Genomic DNA, 22,800 nt, shown 5'->3' with positions numbered 1-22,800 from the left:
GCTCAGTGGAAAGAGCCTGGGCTTGGGAGTCAGAGGTCATGGGTTCTAATCCCGGCTCCACCACTAGTCAGCTGTGTGACTTTGGGCAAGTCACTTCACTTCTCTGAGCCTCAGTTATCTCATCTGTAAAATGGGGATGAAGACTGTGAACCCTACGTGGGACAACCTGATTACCTTGTACCTCCCCCACTGCTTAGAACAGTGCTTGGCACATAGTAAGCACTTAACAAATACCAACATTATTACTATTATTGTTATTATTGTTCATATATATATATATATATATATATATATATATAATCGTATTGAGCACTTACTATGTGCAGAGCACTGTACTAAGTGCTTGGAAAGTACAAGTTGGCAACAGATAGAGACGGTCCGTACCCTGCAGCGGGCTCACAGGCTAGAAGGGGGGTAATGGCCTCACTATGGTGGGGATGCGGGCTTTTATGTGCCCCAACCTGCGGGCAGATCTCTACCCTGGCAATGGTGGCAGGGGAAAGGAGGCACTGCCTTGAACTGCTTGTTTGCAGTTCCATCTTCTGCCAACCCTGCTTCCGTGGGATGGGTCTTCCACCCCGGTGACCAAAGTTAGGAGAAGGAACTGCCAACCAACTCAGACCTTACTGTTCTATTTATTTTGTTAATGATGTGCATTTAGCTTTATTTGTATTTATTCTGATGACTTGACACCTGTCCACATGTTTTGTTTTGTTGTCTGTCTCCCCCTTCTAGACTGTGAGCCCGTTGTTGGGTAGGGACCGTCTCTATATGTTGCCAACTTGTACTTCCCAAGGGCTTAGTACAGTGCTGTGCACACAGTAAGCACTCAATAAATACGATTGAATGAGTGAATGGAAGAAAAGTCCTGGATTACATGGCCGCAGCCTCAGCTTCACCCGGTCAGTCAGTTGTATTTATGGAGTGCTTACTATGTGCAGAGCACTGTACTAAGCGCTTAGCGGAGTACAGTGTAACAATATACAGATACGTTCCTGGCCCATAAGGTTCCTGGCCCATTCTAGAGGGGGAGATGGACATCAAGAGTCCGGGCGTGGGAGTCAGAGGTCATGGGTTTGAATCCCAACTCTGCCACTTGTCAGCTGTGTGACCTTGGGCAAGCCACCTAACTTCTCTGTGCCTCGGTTACCTCATCTGTAAAATGGGGATGAAGACTGTGAGCCTCCCGTGGGACAACCTGATCACATTGTATCCCCCCCCAGTGCTTAGAACAGTGCTTCGCATACAGTAAGCGCTTAACAAATACCATCATTAGTTTTAATGCGGGGCTTAATGGAAAGAGTACAGGCTTGTGAGTCAGTGGTCATGGGTTCTAATCCTGGCTCCACCACTTGTCATTAATTCAGCTGTGTGACTTTAGGCAAGTTGCTTAACTTCTCTGTGCCTCAATTACCTCATCTGTAAAATGGGGATTAAGACTGTGAGACCCACATGGGACAACCTGATTACCTTATATCTACCCCAGTGCTTAGATCAGTGCTTGGCACATAGTAAGCACTTAACAAATGCCATCATCATCATTAATATAAGTAAATTACCGATAATCATAATAATAATTATGGTATTTAAGCACTTACTATGTGCCAGATACTGTACTAAGCACTGGGGTGGATACAAGCAAATCAGGTTGGATATAGTCACTGTCCCGCATAGGGCTCATGCTGTGGGGCTGGGAGGGGGGATGAATAAAGGGGATCCTGTCAGGGTGACACAGAAGGGAGCGGGAAAAGATGATAGGAGGGCTTAGTCAGGGAAGGCTTCTTGGAGGAGATGTGCCTTCAGTAAGCCTTTGATACGGAGACAGTAATTGTCTGTCAGATATGAGGAGTCATCAATCAAATTTGAGTGCTTACTGCATGGGGAGCACCATATTAAGCGCTTGGGAGATTATACTAGAATTGGTAGACACGTTCCCTGCCCACAAGAAGCTTACAGTCTAGAGGGTTGGCTCGAACTTCAACCAGCTTATTTGACTGTGACAGTTACTTTTAAAAGCTACTTTCAGCTGCAACGTGGAGGTGACTGAAGTGGACCCAGCCCTGACAGGGCTGCAGTGTTGGGAAGGTCTGCATTTTCTGTGACTACATCAAGTAAAATCAAGGCATCACTGTTTGAGTTGAAACCATTAACTTTCAGTGATTTGTAGGGAAGACTTCGCAGGGTGCTAATGAATGATCCATATCCTCCCCACAAAGGACACTGAGTGGCATCATATTGCCAGGCTAGAGTGAGATGGGGGAGTGAGAAGTTTGAGGCTGGTGAGATGGAGTTGCATACAGAGAGTTGACTAGGGCTACTTTTAGCCGACAAGTCTTCCAGGGTGTCGGTTGAAACTGGCACGTATCTGAAAAGAAGTTGGAAAGTTACGTGAGGATTGGTAGAATGCATGGTACTATGTTAGGCAGGCCAGAAAGGTTTTCAAAAGAAAATGCCGCTGCCATCAGTCTCTGGCTTCTTGCAAAGACCCATCACCATCATTTCTTCAGTTGCGAGTATCGCTTCAGCAGCAGTTGCCAGATCTCCTTTCTCCTGCGTCCATTGATGGTCCCGAGTCTGAAGAGGAGGAGGAGGAGAACTCGGCAATCTAATTATCCCTATTCTGCAACCTGACCATCATTATTTCCAACCTGGAGATATTCACAAGGATACAGATTTTTCGTGTGGTAACTTGTAACAGTGACTTTAAGCAGTAAGAACTTTAATTGTGATATTATTCTATTTTTTCCCTTCTATAATGTGTTCAACATTAAAACACCCTCAGAGTAGGTACCCTGTGGTATTAGAGATAAGCAAAAATGATTTCCATATGGGGTAATGTGTCCTAATTTTTTTTTTTTGGAATTGGTATTTGTTTTGGGTTTACTCTGCCTTGCAGTACCAAGAAGAAATTTAGTTGGAGGGAAATATAATTATCTGAGAGGCAAGAATGCAATTTAAAATTGTTGGGTATGACAAAATAGAAAAGGTTGAGAATATTTGTTCAGAGATTTTGTAGCGATTGATACTTGAAGTGGTGAATTAGGTACTGTCATGAATTGCTGGTATATTGTAGCTATCATTTAACATGTCATGCAATATCAGTTGATGATTTTTTTTTTTTTTTTTCCCCTAGAATGCCAGTACCTTTGTGAATAATGTAAGCTTCCAACCTGTCCGGCCTTTGCCTTCCGTCCAAATATTGGTAGACAAAATTAACGTGGAACATTCTGTACCTATGTATGCGGAACAGCTGGTGCACACGGTCAGCAATCTTAGCCAACCTTCTGAAAACTTGCTTCACTACTGTTATGCCCACTGCTACCTTAAGGTAAGAAATGAAGAAGTGAATTTCTGGACTGTACTCTCTGGCTGGATTTAGAGTTATTTACTTTGAATAGGTGTAGTGGCTTCTCAAAATTGCTGTGATAATTCTGCATGTGGGATAGGTTATAAAGGGCTTAAATATGTATATCCACCCCCAAAGGGTTTGAATTCTGTGTTAATTTAAAGGTTCTAGGACTCCAACAACAATAATAATTGTGATATCATGCATTTAGTATGAGCCAAGATTGTACTAAGTTCTGGGGTAGATACAAAATAATTAGGTCCCACATGGAATTCATGGTCTTAGTAGGAGGAAGAACAGTTATTGACTTCCCATTTGCAGGGGAGGAAACTGAGGCACAGAGAAGTTGTGACTTGCCCAAGGTCACACAGCAGACAAATGGTGGAACTGGGATTAGAACCCAGGTCTGGGTATAACCTCTTGAGGATTTATTGCATTCTCATTTTATAGATGAGGAAACAGAGGCATAAAAAAGTTATTTAACTTGCCGAAGGCCAAAGAGCATCAAGTGGCATAGCTGGGATTAGAACTAAGGTCTTCTGACTTTCCAGTCTTGTGCTCTATTCGCTGTCAATCTGTGTCTTTTCAAAAATGGAGAGAATACCATCCTTAAACCTTTGCAAAAATTATTGTAATACCATTGATTAATTCTTCCTCGGTGTATGGACCACTGAGGAAATGCTGCAAAATCTCTGTCTTAATCCCCATTTTACAGATGAGGTAATTTAGGCACAGACAAGTGAAGTGACTCGTCCAGGGTCACACAGCAGACAAATGGTGAAGATGGGATTAGAACCCAAGTCCTTCTCCCAGGCCCATGCTTAATTCACTATGCTACACTGCTGCTTCTCCTGTTCTCCCTCCTACTTACACTGTAAACCCCGTGTGGGACAGGGGCTGTGTCCAACCTAATAACTTGTGTTTACTCCAGCGTTTAGGATAGTGTTTGACACATAGTAAGTGCTTATTAAATACTATTCAAAAAAGTGCGTGCAGGAACCATTATACCAAAAGTAACCACAGCAAGAGCTCACCTTTGTCAGCTGTGGTGGACTTTATTGATTATATTAGCCCTGGATTTCAGGAAGAGGGAAAACTAAGGCTAAATTCAAATTACACCTACAACAATCCAAGCAGACAAGTCACTTTTCAACCCTTCGCATGAGCTTCTTTGAAAACTCAAAGTAGATTTCTTAAACAAGATTGTAAAATGATGTACTCTAAGCACATATCACATTCTTCCCTTAAGCTATATTCTTCAAGTCTCAGTTCTATTCTCCATCCACATTCACTTGCTTGGAGAACTCATTCACTCCCATGGCTTCAACTACCATCTCTATGTGGTTACTCCCAAATCTACACCTCCAGCCCTAATCTCTCTCCTCTCTGCGGTCTCACATTTTCTCCTGCCTTAAGGACATCTCTACTTGGAGGTCCCACTGACACCTCAAACTTAACGTGTCTAAAACAGAACTCTTCATCTTCCTGCCCAAACCCTGCCCTTCTCCTCACTTGCCCATCACTTTAGACACCCCCACTATTCTTCCTCTCACAAACCCGTAACCTTGGTGTTATCCTCAACTCACCTTTCTACTTTAACCCACATATTCAATAATCTTCAGTTCATTTTCCAAGGCCTTCTTCCCTACTGCTTTGAAACATGCTCATGTCTCTCTTATCCTACAAAAAAACTCCTGCCTTTATCCCACAGCCCCCATCAGGTATCTCCTCTCATCTCTCTCCTGCCACCCTTCAAACTTCAAAGTACTAGAGTGTTTAATCCTATCCCACCTCAGTAATTGCATCAGCCTTTTTGCTGACCTCCCTGCCTCCTCTCTTCCCCCACTCCAGTAGATACTACATGCTACTGCCTGGATCACTGTTCTACAAAAATGTTCAGTCTCCTCATTCAATCATTCAGTTGTATTTATTGAGCTCTTACTGTATGCAGAGCACTGTACTAAGCACTTAGGAAAGTACAATGCAACCATAAACAGTGACTTTCCCAGCCCACAATGAGCTTACAGTCTACAGTTCCCCACTCCTTAAGAACCCCTTGTGGGTTGCCCATCCACATCTGCATCAAAAACAGAAACTCCTTACCTTGGCTTTAAAGCACTCGATCACCTTACCCCCTCCTACTTTACCTCTCTGATTTCCTACTATAACCCAGGCTGCAAACCTAGCTCCTCTAATGCCAGTGTACTTAGTCATTGTACCTAGATCTTGTCTTTCACTTCTGACCTCTCGCCCAAGTCCTGCCTCTGGCTTGGAACTCTCTCCCTCTAGACCGTCAGCTCGTGGTGGCGACACAGTGAATGTGTCTGTTATATTGTTGTGTGATACTCCCCCAAGTGCTTAGTACAGTGCTCTGCACACAGTAAGTGCTCAATAAGTGTGCTTGATTGATTCATGTTGCCAATTTGTACTTCCCAAGCGCTTGGTGCAGTGCTCTGCACACAATAAGTGCTCGATAAATACGATTGATTGATTGATTGATTCATAGCCGACAGATTATCACTCTCCCCTTCAAAGCCTTGTTGAAGACACTTCTCCTTCAAGAAGCCTTGCCCAACTAAGCCCTCCTTTTCTCTTCTCCTGCTCCCTTCTGGATCACCCTTTGCACTTGGATTCGGACCCTTTAATCACTTCTCCCTCAGCACCATACACTGACGTGCATATTTATAATGTATTTACATTAATGTCTATATCCCTTTATAGACAGTAGTAAGATGTTTGTGGGCAAGGAACGTGTCTACCAACTCTGTTATAGCATACTCTCCCAAGCATTTAGAACTGGGTGCTCTGCACCCAGTTCAATACATACAGGTCATTAATTGTTCAACAGAAATCAGCCAGCCCAGGTAGTCAGAGGGCAAAAAGAAGAGAAGAGGCCTGTAGTCCTGATTATCCAAAAGGACTGTCTCTGAGCTGGGAGAATATCGGCCTTTGGTCTTCTGGGAAATGTGGTTCTTTAAGGGAGGTTTTTCTACTTCCCTTTCTACCTCCTCCTTGGGGAGAGTTTGGCAACAGTACTATATTACTACTGTAATATACAGAGAGAAGCGGCGTGGCTCAGTGGAAAGAGCATGGGGATTGGAGACAGAGGTCTTGGGTTCAAATCTTGGCTCTGCCAATTGTTGGCTTTGTGATTTTGGGCAAGTCACTTTACTTCTCTGTGCCTCAGTTATCTCATCTGTAAAATGGGGATTAAAACTGTGAGCCCCCTGTGGGACAACCTGATCACCTTGTAACCTCCCCAGCGCTTAGAACAATGCTTTGCACATAGTAAGCGCTTAATAAATGCTGTCATTATTATTATTATATTAGACTTCATACCAAAGTCTGCAGAGCTGTGGTAGTGTTCAACCTTGTACTGAATCTACCCTGAAACTACTTGATATTTGCCCCACCTTCAATCTCATATCCATAGCTGATTTATTTCAATGTCCCATACAGACTGAAAGCACCTTGTGGCTAGGGAATGTGTATGCCAACTCTCAGATTGTATTCTCCCAAGGGATAATCAGAGTGATTCCAAGCAGTCTCCTTAATCTTAATGGGTATCTTAGAGTCCATCATGGGTTCAAATCCGAGCTCCGCTGCTTGTCAGCTGTGTAACTTTGGGCAAGTCACTTCACTTCTCTGTGCCTCATTTCCCTCATCTCTAAAGTGGGGATTAAGGTTGTGAGCCCCACATGGGACAATCTAATCACCTTGTATCCTCCCCAGCGCTTAGAACAGTGCTGTGCACCTAGTAAGCACTTAACAAATACCAAAATTATTATTATTATTATAGGTTTGCACTCATTGAAATTAATCTCCCGCTTTTTCTCACTCATTTTTCGAGGTCTTTTTGTGGTTCATTCCTATCTGCTTGGCGTTCAGTCACCTGGAAAAGCTTACTGCCATTTGTAAAATAGGATTTTCACTGCCAGCCATCTTTCACATTATTTATAAAGAAGTTAAATAAAACTGAGCTCAGCTTCATTCATTGGAGAATGCAGAAAAGTAACTATAATAATAATGATGACATTTGTTAAGCACTTTCTATGTGCAAAGAACTGTTCTAAGTGCTGGGGGGGGGGGAGTAATATAAGGTGATCAGGTTGTGCCATGTGGGGCTCACAGTCTTCATCCCCATTTTACAGATGAGGAAATTGAGGCTCAGAGAAGTTAAGTGACTTGCCCAAGGTCACACAGCAGACATGTGTCGGAGCCGGGAATAGAACCCATGACCTCTGATTCCCAAGCCCGTGCTCTTTCCACTGAGCCCTGCTGCTTCAGCTATGTATCTGTACCCTTTGTTTTATTTTTTTAGGCAATTATCTGTCTCACAGAACATTCCTCCAATCCCATGATTACTCATTTTTTTAAACTTTTGGTGTAAACTGTCAAATGATGTGTGAAAATCTAAATTATGTTTATTCTTTCCTCTCTCCATATGTTCATCTGAATCACATGTATCAGCATCCTTGCTGACCTCGCTGCCTCCTGTCTCTCCCCACTCCAGTCCATCCTTCACTCTGCTTCCCAGATCATTTTTCTAAAAAAAGTTCAGTCCATGTTACCTCACTCCTCAGAAAGTTCTAATACTGCCCATCTAACTTCTCTTCAGACAGCAACTCCTTATTGGCTTCAAAGCATTCATCTTTCCCCTTCTCTTTTAGCTCCCTGATTTCCTACTACTACTACTACTAATAATGATGGTAGTTAAGTGCTTACTATGTGCAAAGCACTGTTCTAAGCGCTGGGGGGGATACAAGATGATCAGGTTGTCCCACGTGGGGCTCACAGTCTTAATCCCCATTTTACAGATGAGGGAACTGAGGCACAGAGAAGTGAAGTGACTTGCCCAAAGTCACACAGCTGACAATTGGCAGAGCCGGGATTTGAACCCACGACCTCTGACTCCAAAGCTCATGCTCTTTCCACTGAGCCACCATTGCCACCTCTATGCTGATGCCACCCAATTTCCAGCCCTCATATCTCCCTCTCCCTCCAATCTCACATTTCCTCCTGCCTTCAAGACATCTTTATTTGGATGTTCTCCCTTCACTTCAAACTTAATATGTCTAAAACTGAACTACTTATCTTCCCACCCTAACCCTGTCCTCCTGCTCACTTTCCCATCACTGCTGACGGCTCCACTGTTCTTCCGGTCTCAGAAGCCCTTAGCCTTATCCTTGACTCCACTCTCTCATTCAACCCACATATTCAAGCCATCACTAAATCCTGTCAGTTCAGCCTTCACAACGTGGCTAAATTCTACCCCTTCCTCTCCATCCAGACTGCTACCACATTAATGCAAGCACTTATCTTATCTCACCTCCTTGCTGACCGCCCTGCCTCCTCTCTCTCCCGACTCCATTCCGTACTCCTCTCTGCTACCTGGATAATTTTCTTTCAAAAAATGTTCAGACCATGTTTCCCCACTCCTCAAGAACCTCCATTGGTGCCCGTCCACCTCCGTCCGCATCAAACAAAAACTGCTCACCCTTGGCTTTAAAGCACTCAATCACCTTGCCCCTTCCTACCTCACCTCACTACTACAGCCCAGCCCGCACACTTTATTCCTCTAATTCTAACTTTCTCCCTGTTCCTCAATCTCATCAATCTCACTGCTGACCTCTCACCTGCATAATAATAATAATAATTAATAATTTTGCTATTTAAGCACCTACTATGTGCCAGGCACCGTACTAAGAGCTGGAGTGGAGACAAGCTAATCCGGTTGGACACAGCCCCTGTCCCACATGGGGCTCTCAGTTTCAATCCCCATTTTACAGTTGAGGTCACTGAGGCACAGAGAAGTGAAATGATTTGCCCAAGATCACACAGCAGACACATGGCAGAGCTGGGATTAGAACCCATGCCATTCTGACTCCCAGCCTAGTGCTTTATGGTGCTTCTCATCCTGCTTCTCGTCCAGATCATCCAGCTTTGGGCCTGGAATGATCACCTTCCTCATATCAGAAAGATAATTGCTACCCCCCACTTCAAAGCCTTATTGAAGGCGCATGTACTCCAAGAAGCTTTCCCAGATTAAGCCCTCCTCTACTTTTCTCCCACTCCCTTCTGCGTTGCCCTGACTTGTTCCCTTCAACCTCTCTCCCACCCCCACAGCACATATGTATACATCTGTAATTTATATGTATGCTTATGCCTTTCTCCCCTTCTTGACTGTGAGCTTGTTGTGGGCAGGGAATGTGTCTGTTGTATTGCACTCTCCGAAGCACTTAGTTCTGTACTTTACACACAGTAAGTACTCAATAAATATGATTGAATGAATGAATGACAGACCATCACTCTCACCCCATCTTCAAAACCTTATTAGAATCACGTCTCTGAGAGACCTTCTCTAAGTCCTCATTTCGCCAACTTCCTCCCTTGTGGGCAGGGAACATATGTACCAACTTGTGTTATATTGTACTCTCCCCAGCTTAGTACAGGGTTCTGCATGAGTTAATGCTCAATAATCAATTAATTCAGTCAATCAGTTGTATTTGAGTGCTTACTGTGTGCAGAGCACTGTACTAAGCGCTTGGGAAGTACAAGTTGGCAACATATAGAGACAGTCCCTACCCAACAGTGGGCTCACAGTTAAAAGAGTGGGCTCACAGTCTTAAAATCTAAATTACACAAGTCTAAATTAATCACAGTCTAAATTAATTGTGTTTACGAAGCACTTAACTGAGTGTAGACCACTGTTCTAAGCCCTTGGGAGAATATAATATAACAAAATTGGCTATGTTCCTTGCCCACGAGGAGCTTTTAGTCTAGAGGAGGAGGCAGATATTAAAATAAATTACAGATATGTACATAAATACTGTGAGAGTGAGGTGAATAAAGGATATAGATTCAAGCTTAAGAGTAATGCAGAAGAGAGAGGGAGTGGGGAAAATGAGAGCTTAATCTGGGAAGGTCTCTTGGAGATGTGATTTTTAATAAGGCTCTGAATGTGGGCAGAGTGGTCTCTTGGATAATCATTTAGTCAATCAATGGTATTTGAATGCCTATCATGTGCAGAACGCTGTACTAAGCACTCGGGAGAGTACAGTACAACAGAGTTAGTAGACACCTTCCCTGCCCATCATGAGCTCACAGTCTAGAGACAGACATTTATATAAACGATGTATAGACTATGTATAATTTGTAGATATATACTTAAGTGCTGTGGTCCGGGAGTGGGGAAAATGAGAGCTTAATCTGGGAAGGTCTCTTGGAGATGTGATTTTTAATAAGGCTCTGAATGTGGGCAGAGTGGTCTCTTGGATAATCATTCAGTCAATCAATGGTATTTGAATGCCTATCATGTGCAGAACGCTGTACTGAGCACTCGGGAGAGTACAGTACAACAGAGTTAGTAGACACCTTCCCTGCCCATCATGAGCTCACAGTCTAGAGACAGATACTAATATAAACGATGTATAGACTATGTATAATTTGTAGATATATACTTAAGTGCTGTGGTCCTGAGGGTGGGGTAAATAGCAAAAGCCCAAAGGTTTCAGATCCAAGTGCATAGATGCTGCATGAGGGAGAGGGAGGAAGGGAAAAGAGGGCTTAAGCAGGGAAGGATATGAATGGGAAGAGAATTCCAGGCCAGAGACAGGATATGGGTGAGGGGTAGGTGGTGAGATAGATGAGATCTAGGTACAGCAGCTAGGTTGCCATTAGAGGAGTGAAGTGAACATGCTGGGTTATAGTGGGAAATCAGGAAGGTGAGGTGGGAGGGGACAGCGTGATTGATTGCTTTAAATAAATCAGTGGTATTGAGTGCTTACTATGTGCAGAGAGCTGTGCTAAGTGCATGGGAGGGTGCAGTGTAAGTTTTAAGCCATTGGTAAGGAGTTGGTTTGATGTGCACACAGTAAGCGCTCAATAAATACGATTGAATGAATGAATGTGGAGGTGGCTGGGCAACCACTGGAGGTTCTTGAGGAGTGGGAAAAGATGTACTGACTGTTTTTTTAGAAAAATGATCTGGGCTGCAGAGTGAAGTATAGATTGGACTGGGGAGAGATAGAGGAAAGGAGGACAGCAAGGAGGCTGCTGTAGTAAAGGCGGGATATGTGCATGGATTTGCATCGCAGCAGTTTGGAGAGGAAATGGTGGATTTTGGCGATGTGAAGGTAGAATGGACAGGATTTTGTGACAGATTGAATGTGCAGGTTGAATGAAAAGATGAGTTGAGGGTAATGCCAAGGTTATGGACTTGTAAAATAGAATGATGGTTTTGTCTACAGTGATGGGAAAGACATGGGGAGGACAGGGTTTGGCTGGGAATGAGGAGTTCTGTGTTGGACATATTTGAGGTGTCAAGGGGACAGCTAAGTAGAGATATCATGAAGGCGGGAGGAAATACGAGACTGCAGAGAAGTAGAGAGCTCAGAGCCGGAGTTGTAGATTTGGGAATCATCTGCATAGAAATGTCAGTTGAAGCCATGGAATTGTTTTCCAAGGGAATGGGTGTAGATGGAAAATAGGAGGGGATGCAAAATTGAGCCATGAGGGACTCCCACAATTAGAGGGTGGGAGGAAGAGAGGATCCTGCAATAGACTTAAATTGAGCGGCACGAGAGATAGGAGGAGAGCCACGAGAGGACAGTTTTGATGAAGTCAGGGTTGGATGATGTTTCCAGAAGCAAGTGTTCCACAGTGTCAAAGGTAGTTGAGCGTTTGCGGAGGATTAGGCTGGAGAAGAGAACATGGCATTTGACGAGAAGATCCTCGATGACATTAGAGAGGGCAGTTTCCATGGAGTAGAAGGGGCGAAAGCCAAATTGGAGATGATCGAGGAGAGAAAGTGGAAGACGGCTTGCTCAAGGTGTTTGAAGAGGAATAGTAGGAGATGAGGCAGTAACTGGAAGGAGCTGTGGGGGTCAAGGGAGAGTTTTTTTTAGGATAGGGGTTACCTGAGCGTGTTTGAAAGCAGTGGGAAAGAAGCCATTGGAGAGTGAATAGTTGAAGATATGGTCATTGAGGGAGAAAAGGATAGGGCAAGTGTGTTTTGGTAAGGTGTGAAGGGAGTCAGAAGCACAGGTGGAGGGGGTGGATTTTCAGAGAACGCGGGTGATCTCCTCTTGAGATATTGCTGGGAAAGAGAGGAGAGTTGAAGGAGCAGGAAGAGGGAGGGACTGGAGAGGAGCTGGGGAGGTTTTAGGAAGATCACACCTGATGGTTTCAATTTTATCAATAAAACATGTGGCCAAGTCTTTGGGTCAGGAGATGGAGGAGGCATTGAGGGCAGGGGCTTTGAGGAGGGAGTGAAACTACTGGTGAGGGCAGTGGGTATGGGAGTCATTATGTCAATCAGTCAACAAATACAATTGCATGATTGATGTTGATTGGCCCCCTTCAAAGGAGTCTATCAAATTAATAAGACATCATTTGCCTTTATGGAAACCGTGTAGTCTTCTCTCCAATGATGGTGTTTTTCTAAATGCTTCTTAAATACGAGAAATAGAAGTGAGACCCCCTGAACTGAATGTCTGAACCATTTCTGATGCGTGGGGGTTACCTTCCCAATAAGTTGGTTCTCTGGTATGGTAGCAGTTGGTAATAATAGGTTACTAACTTTTGCCAGGAGTTTGATGCCAATCCCCCCTGGGTTCCTTCCAAACTCTTGAGAGTGATGCTACTCAATGTGGGCTAAAATATCCCCAGTGGTTATTAGGTTTTTTTGCCTTTTATGAAAAATAATTGGAGTGAGGAGAGCTCTTTTATGTGTTCTGAATGAAAGAATTCACTGAACCTCTTGGTCACCATCTTTTTACTGCTGAGTGGACAACTTACATTATAATTGAGTGGTTCATCTCATTCTTGAGCTGTTGTGATATATCTGAAGACAAGCATCTTGCATTCTCTTGCACGATGTTCAAATTACTCCTGTCCCACATAATATTCTGTCCTACCGTGACCTGGCCTTTCTAATGCTGGCATTCCCATTCTCAGTAGAATGAGCTTTCCATTTTTATAAGAATTTTTTTCCTTCTGAAGATGTGACATGGACTGCATCCAACCTGAGTATCTTGTATCTACTCCGGTGCTTGGTACAGTGCCTGACACATACTAAGCACTTAACAAATACATTTTTAAAAATATTTTTTCCCATTGCCCATCAACCTGTAAGTGGGTCTCTAATTTTTGGCACTTGATATTCATTAGGTCTCTTACTTGTGTTTTTAAACTTTGGGACTTTTGGTTACTTATTTTATCTTTTCCTTCCATTTTTTTCCTAATAATAATAATGATGGCATTTATTAAGCACTTACTATGTGCAAAGCACTGTTCTAAGTGCTGGGAAGGTTACAAAGTGATCTGGTTGTCCTACGGGGGCTCACAGTCTTAATCCCCATTTTACAGATGAGGTAACTGAGGCCCAGAGAAGTTAAGTGACTTGCCCAAAGTCACACAGCTGACAATTGGCAGAGCTGGGATTTGCACCCATGATCTCTGACTCCAAAGCCTGGGCTCTTTCCACTGAGTCACGCTGCTTCTCTAGCACCTAGGACCTAATAAGGTCCTTGTATAATCATAATTTCCTTTTCTACAATTTAATATTCTTTTGCTGCTTTTTGGCCGACCTTCAGCTAGAATGTTAAACTGTATTGTATTGTGATCACCAGCTGTGGAATTCCTCTCATGTATAGTCTTTGTATTAGTTCTCAGAATTGAAAACAGGATATTATTTGGATTCTGCTTATCCCAGAAAATGATTGAAAATTTTACCAACAGTTCATATCCTACTAATATTTTTCAACCAATCTATTTGGGGGTAATTGAAATCTTCCCTGTTATCATCAGTCGAAGTTATTACTACCTATTCTAGTTACCTATTCTAGTTCTATTACTGCCTGTTCTAGTATTCTATCTATTTCCCGGTCTATTGTACTATCATTGGATAGCCCGTAGTACAGTCCTATTACAACATTTTTGAGTAAGAATCAATCAATCAGTGGTAATTATTGATCACTTACTGCATGCCCACTGCTGTCTGAAATGAACACTTGGGAGAGTATAATACAGCAGAGTCGGTAGATATGTTTCCTTCCCACAACGACCTTGCGTCCAGAGGATGGAATTTTTATCCCAAATATCTGTTATACCTTTTTTAGGTAAGATTTTATTTTTAGAGTCTGTTGTTCCTCAGATACAGCTTTAAACCCCCACCTGTTCGGCATTCTAGCCATCCCCATAGAACTTATAGTTTGGCATCACTGTTTTCCAGTGGTTTGCTTCCCTTTAGCAAGTCTGAGATGCCAATTAGATCAAGATTCTCAATAGTTGCCAAACATTCCAGTTCACCACTGTATTTTTTAGGCTTCAAGCATTGAAGTAAAAAGTATTTATATACCCTGGCTCTGCTCTTTTTCTGTCTTCCGTGTCTACCAATCTTCTCAGTTTTGGGACCTTGTATTCCCCCATCCTCGTTTACCACAAATGCACCATTGGATTGTCTGCAGATGCCTTTGTTCCCCTACAGCATCTTCGTGCACTTGAGCAGCCTCTTTCCTGGGTTTTGTAGTTAGTGGTAACAGTATCTGTAAGCTACCCCAACCGACTCACCCTTTCACAAAAGAGATATTCAGAATCTTAACATTAGTATGCAGCAGGAAACAGCATAGCCTAGAGGGAAGGGTGTGGGCTTGGGAGGATCTGGGTTGTAATCACAGCTCTGCCTCTTGCCTGCTGTGACCTCGGGCAAGTCACTTCACTTGTCTGTGACCCCACTTCACTTCCTTGTGACCTTTCTTTGCATCATCTGTAAAATGGGGATTCAGTTCCTGTTCTCCCTCCTATTTAGACTGTGAGCCCCACTTGGGGCTCTCCCTCCCTTCACACACCTGCCAAGCTAGTTCTCTTCCTCCCTTCAAAGCCCTATTGAGAGCTCACCTCCTCCAAAAGGCCTTCCCAGACTGAACCCCCTTTTTCCTCTCTTCCTCCCCTTCCCCCCAGCCCTACCTCCTTCCCCTCCCCACAGCACCTGTATATATGTTTGTACAGATTTATTACTCTATTTATTTTACTTGCACATTTTTACTATTCTATTTATTTTGTTAATGATGTGTTCTGATGACTTGACCCCTGTCCACATGTTTTGTTTTGTTGTCTGTCTCCCCCTTCTAGACTGTGAGCCCGTTGTTGGGTAGGGACCGTCTCTATATGTTGCCAACTTGTACTTCCCAAGTGCTTAGTACAGTGCCCTGCACACAGTAAGAGCTCAATAAATATCATTGAATGAATGGGGCAGGGACTGTGTCTGACCTGATTATCTTCTATCTGCCCCAGGGTTTAATACAGTGCTTAGCAAATGCTGCTGCTGTTGTTAGTATTACCATTAGTGCTATTGTTACGTAGGTTATTGGCTAGATTTTTATTCCATTTCCCTCTTACTGAGTGTATCACTTTCCATGATGAATGTCCAGAGTCTTTTGAAATCATATTGTAAAAAGTATTATGGGGGTTGAAAATTAATGATCAGTCTCTTCAATGATACAATCCTATGTATTTTGACTAATCAGTCACAGTGCCGGAGCCTACACAACATATATATTACTCTATACCTACAATAAATATATGTATAAAGTATATATGTATAAATGCATATATTTATATATGTGTGTGTATATATGTGTGTGTATGTATGTGTGTGTGTATATATATATGTGTGTGTGTGTGTGTATACATTTATATAGAAATTCCATTTCCTATATATTGGGTTAACTGTAAAAAGCAACTCTTTTAACAATAAATTATTCAAAAGCCCTAAATATCTGGTGAGTCATTGAATTGAATTACAAGGAACTACAAGTAGAATTCTTAGTTTTCAGTAGCCACATAAATTTTGGATTTTGAAATTTTTAAACTATTCCGTGAATACAGGAATTCCACTCAAAAGATGGTACTGGTGTCCACTTGGGTGTATATAATTCTGTGGCATTACAGGGTAACAATTTACAGGTCAGGAAGATGTGCAGTTTAACTGTTTGCCTAAAAGGGTCTCTTCATTTCACTTTTTAAAAAAGTGTTTCTAACTTATGTAACTGAAAAATGCAGAATTTTTTCTTTGATTTTTTTTTTAAGTGGTTGTATTTCCCTGTTGTATTTTTTAAAAAAGCTTTAAGCCGTGTGGCTTAGTGGAAAGAGCCCGAGCTTGGGAGTCAGAGGACATGGGTCCTAATCCTGACCGCCCCCCCCCCCCCCACTTGTCTGCTGTGTGACCTTGGGCAAGTCACTTAACTTCGCTGGGCCTCAGTTACCTCATCTGTAAAATGGGGCTTAAAAGTGTGAACCCCACATGGAACAAATACCATAATTATTATTAATGCAATCAATTCTCCAATAAAGCTTGGATTATGTTTTTGAAGAAATCCACTTTGAGAAAAATTGGGGTATATAGTTTGCATGCCTTGGCTAATAATAATAATAGTATTTGTTAAGCACTTACTACGTGCCAAGCGCTGAGGTAAATACAAGGTAATCAAGTTGTCCCACATTGGGTTCACAGTCATAATTGCCATTTTACAAATAAGGTAACCGAGGCCCTGAGAAGTTACACAGAAGACAAATGGAGAAGCCAGAACCCACATCCTCCGACTCCCGAGCCTGTGCTCTTTCCACTAAGCCACGTTGCTAATGATTGGTGCAAAGGCGTAATTATTTCTAGGCTGTGAGCCTGTTGTTGGGTAGGGACCGTCTCTATTTGTTCCCGATTTGTACTTCCCAAGCTCTTAGTACAGTGCTCTGCGCACAGTAAGCACTCAATAAATATGATTGAATGAATGAATTTCTTCTAATCTTGCATCCTGTTCTGTCCAGACAGATGTGTTTTGTTGGAAGAGCTTTCCTGAAATTCCAACCCCCCCCACCGCCAAAAAAAACCCAGTTATTTCCAAATTGTATAATGAGAGCACTTATTAAAGGTCTGACTATCATCAGTGATATTTAAGTGCTTACTATGTTCACTTGGTAGAGGACAGTACACCAGAGTTGGTAGTCACCTTCCCTGCCCACCACCAGTCTGGTTCATGAGTTGATTTTTCCTTTGATTGATTTTATGGATTCCCCTAGTCTCTGGCTAGGGGAATTGTGACCTCTAGATTTCCAGGCCCTGTGTACCTTTCATTCTTTCATCATCATCATCATCAATCGTATTTATTGAGCGCTTACTGTGTGCAGAGCACTGTACTAAGCGCTTGGGAAGTACAAATTGACAACATATAGAGACAGTCCCTACCCAACAGTGGGCTCACAGTCTAAAAGTTACTTTCAGTTACTCACATTTATTCATTCATTCATTCAATCGTATTTTTTGAGCGCTTACTGTGTGCAGAGCACTGTACTAAGCACAAGTATAAGTTGGTAACATCTAGAGATGGTCCCTACCCAACAGCGGGCTCACAGTCTAGAAGGGGGAGACAGACAACAAAACAAAACATGTGGACAGGTGTCAAGTCATCAGAATAAATAGAAGTAATTATTAACAAAATAAATAGAATAGTAAATATGTACAAGTCAAATAGAGTAATAAATCTGTACATATACAGGTGCTGTGGACAGGGGAGGGAGGTAGGGTGGGGGGGATGGGGAGGAGGAGAGGAAGAAGGGGGCTCAGTTATTGATTGCTTACTTTATGGTGTTCGTTAAACGCTTACTATGTGCTAGGCACTATGCTAAGTGCTGAGGTCGATACAGGATAATCAGGTTGGGCACAGTCCCCGCCCCATTTAGAGCTCACAGTCTTAATACCCGTTTTACAGATGAGGTAACTGAGGCACAGAGGAGTTAAGTGATTTGTCCAAGGTCACACAGCAGACAAGTGGTGGAGCAGTTTTAGAATTTAGGTCCTCTCACTCCCAGGCCTGGGCCTTTTCCACTAGGTCAAACTGCTTCTTATGTTCCGAGCACTCTACTAAGCACTTGGAACAATATAATAGATACAGTCCCTGCCTACAGGAATCTTACGGTCTATTTTTAGATGTTTACCTGCTGTGAGTACCTTGGAAAGGCCAGTTTCCGGTATTAGTAATCATTAGCTTTCAGTGATTACAGTTTAACTTAGAGGTAATCCATGAACAGTGTTGATTTACCATATATTTTGATTAATAAAGCCTTTTATGTATAGGCTAATAAAAAAGCATGTTGTTCATTCCTCGGATATATTTCAAGAAATAGGCATTTTATGTCCTGATCCAAAATTCTTTTATTGTCTTTGGTTCAAATTCCCCTTCCAAACACATGTGGCTAAAACTGTTTTTAAACTATGGTCTTTCTTTCATTTCTTCATCCATCATGAGCAGTATACTCTGAATTACTAAATAATGGACTATGCCATATTCTTCGCACCTACTAAGATTCCTTACTTTCACGCAAGAGCAAAAAGTGAAGAAATTGTCTATGCAGATTTTTTTTTTTCTGGGTCCATAGTGGATTTTGGAATGGGCTGAATTCACTTGGGTATCTGGTTGGTGTCCAAGATCAGGGAATGTCTCTACCAACTCTGTTATATAGTTGTAGTGTACTCACCGTAGCGCTTACTCTGTGCAGAGCACTGTAGTAAGTGGTTAATAATTCCGATTGACTGATCAGAGCCTCCTCCATCAGTGCATTATATTTGCATTACGTGATGAGAAGCAGCATGGCCTAGTGGATAGAGCACAGGCCTGGAGTCAGAAGGTCATGGGTCTGCTGTGTGACCTGGGGCAAGTCACTTCACTTCTCTGGGCTTCAGTTCCCTCATCTGTAAAACGGGTATTAAGACTTTGAGCCCCACATGGGGCAGGAACTCTATCCAACCCAATAATTTGGATCTACCCCAGCGCTTAGAACAGCGCCTGGCACATAGTAAGTGCTTAACAAATACCATTATTATTATTTTTATTATTATTATTGTTTTAAGAGAGGGGGGACCTAGAGTAGACACATTTTGCCAACCTTTGTGAGATGGTTTTCGAGGGCTTTCAAATTTTGTGTGAATATACTACACTCCCCTTTTTTGTGGGTCGGGGGGGGAATCATAATTTCTGTATTTTGATATATGTAATTTTTTTATTTGTTTTGGCCTTTTAAACATTTTGTATTTTAGATGAGATGAAGTGCTCAAACTGCTGATGAAAAGTTAGCTAGTGGTTTTAAAGAACACAGAAATATGTTTTATATTTGCTTAGGTGGCTGAAGTTAAATGATCTGAATTCCTTTTCATAAAAATCCTTGTTTCTTTCTATTGACATTGCACTGTCCCTTGGAGATAGCACTAGGCAACGAGTAAATAAAGCAAATTGGAAAAATATTGCTTTTCCCAAATCCCCCAAATCTTTGTAGGGCCATAGGGGCCATGACATTAAAAGGACTTTCCTTCCCTTCTGTGCCTTCTCCCTCCACTTCTTCAAATTATGAAATCTGGTGGCGGTACTTGGGAGGCTCTTTTATGCATTAAATTCTGAACGTTAAAGAGGTTGCAAGTGACCTCCCTACTGCTTTTTTCAGTCTTTGCTTTTGTCATTCCCTCCTCCTTTGTCAAGTTGTCTTTTCTAGAAAATACCTCCTCCTCAGAGCCTTTCTTTACATGGCAAAATCATAGCAATCACTACCACAAACCCATAGCATTTTAGCATTTGTGTGTATTTGCTTTAGGATATATGTATTCATATTCTTTGTGCATTCTTCTAGGTTTATGGGCTGTGAATTTGGTTTTTGTTTATTTGTTGTAAATGTCTTCTGCATATTGCCCATTTAGATTACAAACTCATCCCTGAGCAGGAACTTTGTCTTTTTCGTTTTTAACTCTTCCCGGCATCCAGTAATACAGTATGCTACGTGTTATATATTCTTAATGTCTTGTGGTATAGCCTAAAGTTAGATGAGTGTGATCAAGACATTCTGTAATTACTTAGTGGAGGAAAATAAGATTCCTTCAAAAAGTACTGAATCGCTTTAGAATATTTGAATAATATTAAATATTAGGTCTGGTGCCCTATTGCTGTTTGTTTTTCTGCTTCTTTTTGAGAAACAACCATTTGAAATCCTGTGAGGGCTTTAAATGGAGGTCAACAGAAAGTGTTCCCAGGGAGAGAGGTGCAAGATTATTTGCTGGAATATTAGTCTTAATATGAGACATGTAAATATCTAATAATTTTCAAATTTATTGAACCTTTTAATTTGGGATACTGATATTTATGTTGTGTGATAAGAAAGTCACAAAAGCCTGATTTCAGAAGAAAAAAATTAACCCTAGTGTTATCAATATTGTTGTTGAGAATATGTTCCTTTAAATCTGCATTCTCTTCTGAAAATGAGCTTATGAAAAAGAGTTTTCGGTTGTCAATTTCTAAAATCCTCTAAGGACATAGTTTCCTGGAAACACAATGAAATAACTGTATAATTATAGGCAATGCATTTTTGGGTTTACTTGATTATGAATTTGCTTATTCAGCAAAGGTATTGTCCCTTTCCTTGAGGTAAACAAATGATGACCGTACATTTCAGTTAGGTATTATTCTGAGGCAAACAATTTGATCCTATGGAGATGGAAATTTAGAAATAACTGTAGATAATGTTGTGGCTAGACTACCGATTAATGTTAGGAAAATATTAAGTATCATGAGAAGCAGTGTGGTGTAGTGTTTATAGCACAGGGTTGGAAGTCAGAAGGACCTGGGTTCTAAACCTGATCCCTCATTTGTCTTCTTTGTGACTTTAAGTCACTTAACTTCTCTGTGCCTCAGTTACCCTCACCTCTAAAATGGAGATTAAGACTGGGAGCCCTATGTGGGACATGGTCTGCATCCTGATTAGCTTCTATCTACCCCAGCACACTCAGTACTGTGCCTTCTATGTAGTAACTACTTAACAAATACCATTTTTTTTAAGTGGTAAATCTGTGTTCCTTAATTCTGTGTGTCTGCTTTTAGTGTGAGGTGCTTATCTTCTACCTTTTTAAAAATAAGAAGAGTGGAAATAATAGATTCCACCCTCAAAAATTTTTCCTTTACAGTATTACATCATTTCATCACCGTAGTCAACACCTAATGTTCAGGAACGAAGTATTTTTCTATTCTGTTAATCAGAAATCACTGAAAAGATTCAGTATGTGCAGTTATTTTCAGAGGAGTGCAGGGATAATCAAGTAACCTTTTTTTTTTTTGCCCAATGGAACATCACTTAAGTACAAAGTTTATTAAAATGTTTTTAGTTGCAGCTACTCAACAGATATTAGATGTTATTTTAGCCATAAAATTGGATTAAATAATTTCATTCTGTAGGAAGTATAAAATCTAATCATTACTGGAGTTCACGTGAGCAGATAGATGTACATATGAATAGGTAAATGGAAGAATCATTTTCCTTTATATTTGAAAAGGAAAGCCGTTTGAATAGTAGTGACTTTTTGTGGAGGTGTGAGACTCATATAAGTCCATAATTTCCATTTTAAATAATTGTCTATCAAAATAAAGAAAAGATTTGATCATTTTGGCAGGTGAATATGCATTGGAAAGTGGTTAGTGGGAAGCAGGGGTATAGAAAATGAAAGCGGACATGGTGCTTGTTAAAAGTAAAACTTCATTTCTCTGAACTTTCGGATTTTTTAAAAATTTCAGGTATTTGGTTTCCAAGCAGGACTGACCTCTTTGGATAGTAGAGGATCATACTGCTTACCTGCTCCACTCATCCCCTCTTTCAGCACTGCTCTTTATGGAAAATTCCTGAAACTCCCGATGTGTTGGTAAGTAACATTTTCAAATCTCCCGAAAGATTAGCTACAGGTTTTACTTTTGTTTTCACTTAGGACCGAAGGAGAGTTTTCCTTATCCGGGTCTTCGATGGTTTGCAGTAATTTGTTGTGTTTTCCTTTGGAAAGGCATGAAGCGTAATTCCTTTGATTTCTCTGTTGTTTTAGTTGGTAATGCCTGTAGTGTGTAGTGACATCTCTTCGTAAGGTTATAACTGATGCTCCATGTTGTAGACCCGATTTTTCTCCTCTGGTTGGACTCAAACAAGTTTAAGAAACAAAAAAAACAACAACCCAGAAACTCAACAAATGTTTTTTGCTTCAAACACTAATGGGAACCGTATGGACTTATTTCCATTCTGTTTTTTGAGAACAAATACCAGAGATAAGAAAGTTACCAGATGACATCAAGAATATTAATTGAGTAGTTATATACTTTAATCCGCCATCTCTATGACAGTCTGAAGCTGAATCTGTTTGGTACTGGTGTAGAGAGTCAGCATTTTGTGATCTATTTCACTGACTTAGTAGTATTCCTGGAATTAGCCTGGCCTTTAAGGTGTTTCTTCAAGTGCTTCTACTCAAAGTATGTCCTTTGCTTTGAATTTTCTTATGTAGCAATTCCTTTTCCTATCTTTTGATATTATTTGGGTGGAATTGTTTTAATGCTAAAAAGTTGTCTCTGTATATGCTCTTTCTGTTAATCTGTATTCTTTTCCCA

The 22,800-nt window shown here is 41.5% G+C and overlaps 1 protein-coding gene across 2 annotated transcripts in view; it reads left to right on the top strand.

Moving 5' to 3' along the window:
* VPS13B (vacuolar protein sorting 13 homolog B) overlaps positions 1–22,800 on the top strand; it is a 1,018,523-nt gene that overhangs the window by 136,511 nt on the left and 859,212 nt on the right. For both annotated transcript variants that reach the window (XM_038744561.1, XM_038744562.1), the window contains exons 14-15: positions 3,134–3,328; positions 21,949–22,073. In XM_038744561.1, the coding sequence (XP_038600489.1) occupies positions 3,134–3,328; positions 21,949–22,073 (320 nt within the window). The remainder of the gene's footprint in view (positions 1–3,133; positions 3,329–21,948; positions 22,074–22,800) is intronic.

The sequence above is a fragment of the Tachyglossus aculeatus genome, chromosome 4, assembly GCF_015852505.1.
Source record: "Tachyglossus aculeatus isolate mTacAcu1 chromosome 4, mTacAcu1.pri, whole genome shotgun sequence".
Lineage (NCBI taxonomy): Eukaryota > Metazoa > Chordata > Mammalia > Monotremata > Tachyglossidae > Tachyglossus > Tachyglossus aculeatus.
Note: the sequence above shows the minus strand (reverse complement) of the source record. Positions and strands in the feature narration are given on the sequence as shown.